We start from the raw sequence: 6,914 nt of genomic DNA, 5'->3' as shown, positions 1-6,914 counted from the left end.
CAATTAAATAAATGTTACACAGCGCAGCTGGGTTTTGTTGCCATTGATCCAAAGCAAGAGCTAAAATGCTGCCAAACCATTCTGCCTTTTACCTCAAACCCACAACAATTACTCTTTTGTCTGAGGCTGCCTGGTGTAATATAAAAGGCAGACAGCTCAAACCTATTGGACTTGATCACCACATGGTCTTATAAATTATTAACACACAAGAGCCTGTTGTTTCTTTATTAGTTATACTTTGAACGATTTGAGAGAGTTCTAACTATCAAAGTAATATTTTCATCAAAGAATTAGATTAGTTTTGTTCCTTATCATAAAGATGACCCATCACTAATACACACTTTGATAGATACAAGCGAAGGTTTTGTTTTTAAATCATTCTCCAACCATGTGGATCATGCTCTGACTCCCTATGTATCTCAATAACACATTCTGCCCTTCCACTGAACCAACGTTGATGACCTTTGATTATCAGCACCAATGTGTGAGATGGCAACACATGCAAACTGTTGTAATTCTAAAGTAACTATGTTGCTCTACTTAATGCAGAAGAATGGTCCAGACTGCAGCGGACTACTCCAAACAATGGGGAGATGAGATGTTAAAGGAGAAGATACTAACTGGAAGCACTGAATGCTTTTCCATAGAGTTGGCCACTAAAACAAATGTTTCTAGTATTTCCCGTGTGGCAGGACTCGTCATATAACGGTTGCTACTTCAATAACCAGGCCTGGCCAAACACAACCAAGTTGATAAAGGCAAAGGGAGGTACAAAGAAGGTCTCAAAAATCACCAGGATCACAATGGTCTATGGAACTGGTGTCAAAAAAATAATACAGTACCATATGGACCCTAATATCAATGCAGTATTTTGGAAAAGATAAGTTCCTGTTAAGAATGAAAAATAGCCTTCAGATGAAGGTGGGGAAGGGTTATGTTGACATCATCAAAAGTTGCATATTTACAGGGCTAGGTTGAAAGTGAAGTGGAAAGGGTCCAGTGGTTAGCGCTGTTCCCTCACAGTGCCAGGGACCCTGGCTCAATTCAAGCCTTAGGCAACTGTGTGGAGCTCACACATTCTCCCCGTGTCTGCATGGGTTTCCTCTGAGTGCTCCGGTTTCCTCCCACAGTCCAAAGATGTGCAGGTTAGGTGGATTAGCCATGCTAAATTGCCTGCAGTGTTCAGGGTTGTGCAGGCTAAGTGAGTTAGCCAGGTGAAATGCAGGGATTCAGGAGTGGATTTGGGTGGGATGCTCTCCAGAGAGTTGATGTGGACTTGTTTGGCCTGTTTCCACACTGTCGGAATTTCATTCTTTGATTAATCTATTCCAATCAGAGAGCCCTGGCTGACAGATATAACCAGGAGCGTCAGAGGTTCTGCTTGATTGGAAGAAACTGGATCAGAGTCAAGAACATTCCATGTGTAAATAAATGGTGACTTAGTGATGGGATACCAGCCTCTGTGGAGTGGTTTCAGGAAGTACTTATAAATGTTGGATGCAAACCTATTTATCCATAATTTTCAGCACTTGACACAATATCTTTGCTTCAACTACCCTGATTATAACATCAACCCAGATTTCAATTATCCTAATTAGTCCATTTATAATTTACTGATTAAAATTAATATGGTTTCTGTACCTTGACAGATTGAACGATGAGAATGATTTTTGTTATATGTCATGTGTTTAGTAGTCCTTAGAATGACGATAGCTCACCACAAAAACCTGCCCACACAAGTCCTTTAACCTGGGGATGCTGCTGTGCTGCAGTTATCACATGACTCTGGCTGATCAGGAAACTATCGCATTCTTAGGCAAATCAGAAGGACTTACAGATTGATAATCAATCTGTTTGGTCAGGTCATTACACACCTTCCATAGTTATCAAGTCCTGAGGTGGACTTGAACCTAGAGCATCTGTTCCAGAGACTACCGAAGGACCATAAAACTTCCCATTAAACGTTACAGAGCTCACCATTCATTGTTTTCATCTGAGTGACCACTAAATGCAAGACTCTACTGCAAAGATTCAGTCGGTATTGGTGTAAACATTTTGATAAGATATTTTGCAGGTGACGCAAAGACATACACTGACCATGTGGGTAAGAATGGGAGGGTGCAACTCCTTCTGAGTCCAATACAAAAGCAAAATATTGTGAATGGAGAGTCTGAAAAATAAACAGAAAATAGTGGCAATACTCAGATAGAAAGAGACAGACAGACAGACAATGTTTGAGATGTGTGACCTGTCATCAGATCACACACACTAAACAACCCCATCACCCTGTGGCCAAACACTTTAACTGCCCTCTCACTCCACCAAGGGCATGCAAGTCCTGGGCCTACTCCACCACCAAACCCTAGCCACCCGACACCTGGAGGAAGAAAGCCTCATCTTCTGCCTTGGGACCCTCCAACCATAAGGGATCAATGTCGATTTCACCAGTTTCCTCATATCCCCTCCCCCTATCTTATCCCTGATCCAACCTTCCAACTCAGCACCGCCCTCTTGAACTATCCTACCTGTCCATCTTCCTTCCCACCTTTCCACTCCATCCTCCTCTCTGACCTATCACCTTCACCCCCCACTTCATCTACCTATGAGAGCTCCAACCCTGTCCCATTTATCTCTCAGCTCCCTTGGGCCCCTCCCACCATATGCCTGAAGAGCTTATGCTCAAAACGTTGACTCTCCTGCTATTCGGATGCTGCCTGACCTGCTGTGTTTTTCCAGCACCACACTCTTGACTCTGATCTCCAGCAACTGCAGTCCTCCCTTTCGCCTATCAGATTTTCTTGGACAGGTGCGTATCCCTACCTTCATTTTAAAGCAAACTAACAAGTTGTACTGTAATGATGTGGCCTTTTAAATGTAATAAAATCTACCAAGACATTTAATTTGGGCATTATAAACTAAAATGATACCAATCAATATAAAGTGATGATTAAGGTGACCTTGCACTTGGTTAACGAGGTTGTTTTTAACGAGTTTCTGAAAAGAGCAAGAGAGATGGGAGGTGTGGGGAAGGAATTCTAACCTTAGCACCCAAGTAACTGAAGGCACAGCCACCCGTGATGAAGCAATTAATTTGGGGGATTTTCAACAGATCAGTCAGGAGGACTTCAGGTACCTCTAGGTTCTCGGAAAGGAGGAGAATACAAATGGGGAGCTGCGAGGCCACGGAGTTATTTGAAAATTAAGGATGAGAATTTGAAAATCAAAACATTGTTTATTCGGAGCCAATTAAGTTAGTGAGCAGAGGGAATGGAACTTGAATCGAGTTAGGACGTAGGCAGCAGAGGTTAGGATGACATTGAGATTTCAAAGGGTAGAAGGTGGGATGCCAGCCAAGAGTGACAATCAAGTCTAGAGTCAGTGACACAGATGAGGTAAGGCAGCAGGAGTAAAAGGGGTGGAAATAGGCTGGGACAACACATCCAGCGCTGGTGGTACGGCCCGCTTTTTACTAATGTGTTTAAGGTTTCCTTGGCTTGGTGATGTCTCTCTAACCTGGACATTTGCTACTACAGGCAACATTGGAGGCTGGGTTATCGAATATATTCGAGACTGATACAGGCAGAGTTCTATTTAAATGTACAGGCAATCATGATTATGGGGTCTAAGAAAGCACCCAGCAAAGTGGACTTCAGGCCATAGTCATAAATGGTTTGATCTTGTTGAATAGGAGAGCAGGATCCACCAAATGACTGCCTCCTGCTCCTATTTTTTTATTGACACATTTTATGCACTGATCTCAACCTCATGGGTTTACATACTAAACTGGATATCTGACTTGGTGACTTGTTGGGAGGGTCCAATTAAAAAGAAAACTGCCATCATGCGTATGATTGCATCTGCTGTTAACTAGCATCTAGATGGATATATGAATAGGAAAGGTTTAGAGGGACATAGGCCAAGTGCTGGCAAATGGGATTAGATTAATTTCGTATATCTGAGCAGCATGGACAGGTTGGACCGAAGGGTCTGTTTCCGTGCTGTACATCTCTGTGACTCTGTTTCTGTTTGGCTTGTCCTCGAATGGATGTGCTGTCCCAGTAGAGTGAACAGCCAATGTATCCTGCCAGACTACTCAGACCCCTTGGCATCATGGTAGCCCACAAACCCACCAACACACTAAAACAGCAGCTAATGAACTTGAAAGACCCTATACAGACAAGCAAAACTAATATCATTTACAAAATATCTTGCAAGGACTGTAACGAACACTACATTTGACAAACAGGCAGAAAACTAGCCACCAGGATACATGAACACCAACTAGCCACAAAAAGACATGACCCACAATGACTGGTATCTTTACATGTAGATGAGGAAGGACATCACTTCGACTGGGACAACACATCCATACTAGGACAGGCCAAACTGAGACACGTGCAAGAATTCCTAGAAGCATGGCATTCCAACCGGAACTCTATCAACAAACACACTGACTTGGATCCCATTTACCACTCCCTGAGAAAAAGAACAGGAAATGACATCACCAACCCAAGGAAACCTAAACACAAAAAAAAACCGGCCATATCACTAATGCTTGGTCCGGAGGCTCACTGAAGATGTCACCTAGTATGGTGACACAACGTCTGAAAACGAACCTTCCAGCTCAGCGAGCAAACTTACATCCAGTCACAAAAGAATTCTCAGTTACAGTAAGCCTGCTGCTCTTGGCACAACTGGATTACTCTGCATCTTTCAACATAGCACTTGCAAGATGGAGTGATTAGTTAACCTCAGAGACTGTTTCACTTACTGATTCCAATGCAGCAATGCCATTCACAATGGTTTCCCCGCACACACTGTACTTTTCTCTCAACATAGTTTTATTTATAAAAATTATCACAGTCTGCCTCAGTTTCCTTATCTTTGTCATCCATTGGAGATAGAATTAGTTTCCATCTTGGCTGATTACTCCACCACCTCGGATTCCATAAATTCCCATGTTATCAAATTTGTCAAAGTGCCATCAAATTGTGGACGAGTCAGAACATTCTCCAACTGAGCACTGAAAACTCAAGCTATTTTGTCATAAAGCCGGTTTCTAACACTACCCTATTCCCTAACTGCTAATTGATAAGCAACTTTGAGTCTTGCTGTTTTAAAGCTGAGAATCAAACGTCATTAACCATCATAACATTGCCATCTTATCTTGTTATTAATACATTATATCCATGCTTGCATTTCATTGAGACCACTTCTTAAACAGACACCAGAAATAGGAACAGGAATGGATTGTGGCGCAGTGAGCCTCCTCCTCTAGACAATATGCCAATGGCTGATCTCAGGCTTCAACTCCACTTTCCTGCCACTCCACATACCCCTCAACCTCCGAGACCAAACAAATCTTACCTGCACCTTAAATATATTCAACTATGAAGCAACAGAACCCTCTGGGGTAGATAATTCCAAAGATCCACAACCCTGTGAGTGAAGTAATTTCTGAACTTAATCTGTAGCCAAACGCTAATTTCCACCAGTCCGACACCTCTACTCTCACCATCGATACTCATCCATGCCTCCCAATGTACATTTTCCTTTCTTCCATTGGCCCTATCTCCACCTTCACAACTACTTCCAGTTCTGTGTCTAGCCCAGAATCTTTGTCCTCTCATTCACCATGGCCCAACCCATTCCTATTTGATGACGAAGCTTTCAACCATCTTAGGCCTGTGCTTGAAGTTCCCTCCCAGATTCTCTTTACCTTCTGAGTACCCGTCTCCCCTTCTCATTCTGCCTGCACTTTCAGCTAACTCTGTTATTAATGCCCTCTCTTTTGTGTGCATTGGTTTGAGATGTTTCATGACATTGATGACACTATATAAACGCAAGTTGTCATGAAAGTACATGAAAATTTGAGATTTATTTACATACCATAATTGGGGGAAAAAAATCCTTCAGTTGATAAATGTACTGATCCATTATTTCAGCTGACAAGCAAGAGTTGTAACAATTTACAGGACAGACCTAGCCCATAGGACAGTCCACCTAATCATGAGTCTGTTGATCACCAGACAAGACTCAATTATCATTATTTCAGTCACCACTTGCATATTTATGGACCGTTAAATTATATCACTTCTACTGCAGACAAGACTGTTCACAAATGCCCCATTTTGGCTGCAGATACTATCATCTTTCACTAAGTAGCTAGAATTCCAAGCCTGCTAACATCTGCTGTCATTGACCATCATGAACAAGTACAAAAATTCAAAGATTCAGTGAAACATTTCAGGGAGATACTCCCATTAAGATTCCTGACATATCAGGAAATCAAAGTCAGTATTCGACATCTGATATCAGTAAGGTCAATAAAAATATTGGAACTTTTAAGAATAGCCTTATTCTTCAGAGGTCTTTTTGCTTTTGATGGCCTTGGTTGTACTTGATGTTGCAGATGGCTTCGTAGTTTTATCTGCCATTTTATGCGCATTCACTTTCTTCCGTAACAGCTTTTGAACTCTCCTCTTCTGTTTCACTCTGATAACATCGCCGTGTCCCGTCTCAATCATTTGCTCCTCCCACAACTTGATTTCATTCTGGTAACGGACTTTGTCATCCTCGGCCAGTTGTGTGTACATCTAGGAAAGTAACAATGGGTGTCAGATATTCATGTATTGAGGGACAAGAAAACAAAAATACACTTATCTTGGCAAAGCAGGAGGAAGCTCACAGGAGGAGCGTAAACATTAGCACAGAGCAGTGGAGGTCAGCGCTCTGGTCCTTCGTGCACAACATTCACGTTCCAAGGAAGCCTGGATTGCGGAAACAAAACCATTGATTTGACGGATGCGGTTTTCGTAAATGTTAAACTCTCTCAAACGTGGGAGCATTGTGTGTCCTTACATTAAAACAAGATTTTGCCCGTCAGCTTCCACACCCCCTTCTCCCTCCATTTT

At 42.3% G+C, this 6,914-nt stretch overlaps 1 protein-coding gene across 2 annotated transcripts in view; it reads right to left on the bottom strand.

The window, feature by feature from the left end:
- Positions 1-211: 211 nt before the first annotated feature.
- The window catches only part of tfam (transcription factor A, mitochondrial), a 37,120-nt gene continuing 30,417 nt past the window's right edge, over positions 212-6,914 (bottom strand). For both annotated transcript variants that reach the window (XM_043712356.2, XM_043712357.2), the window contains exon 7: positions 212-6,596. In XM_043712356.2, the coding sequence (XP_043568291.2) occupies positions 6,357-6,596 (240 nt within the window). In that variant the 3' untranslated portion in view covers positions 212-6,356. The remainder of the gene's footprint in view (positions 6,597-6,914) is intronic.

This window comes from Chiloscyllium plagiosum, unplaced genomic scaffold (genome assembly GCF_037043375.1).
Source record: "Chiloscyllium plagiosum isolate Xiang-an unplaced genomic scaffold, Cpla_swu_hap1 HiC_scaffold_22, whole genome shotgun sequence".
Lineage (NCBI taxonomy): Eukaryota > Metazoa > Chordata > Chondrichthyes > Orectolobiformes > Hemiscylliidae > Chiloscyllium > Chiloscyllium plagiosum.
Note: the sequence above shows the minus strand (reverse complement) of the source record. Positions and strands in the feature narration are given on the sequence as shown.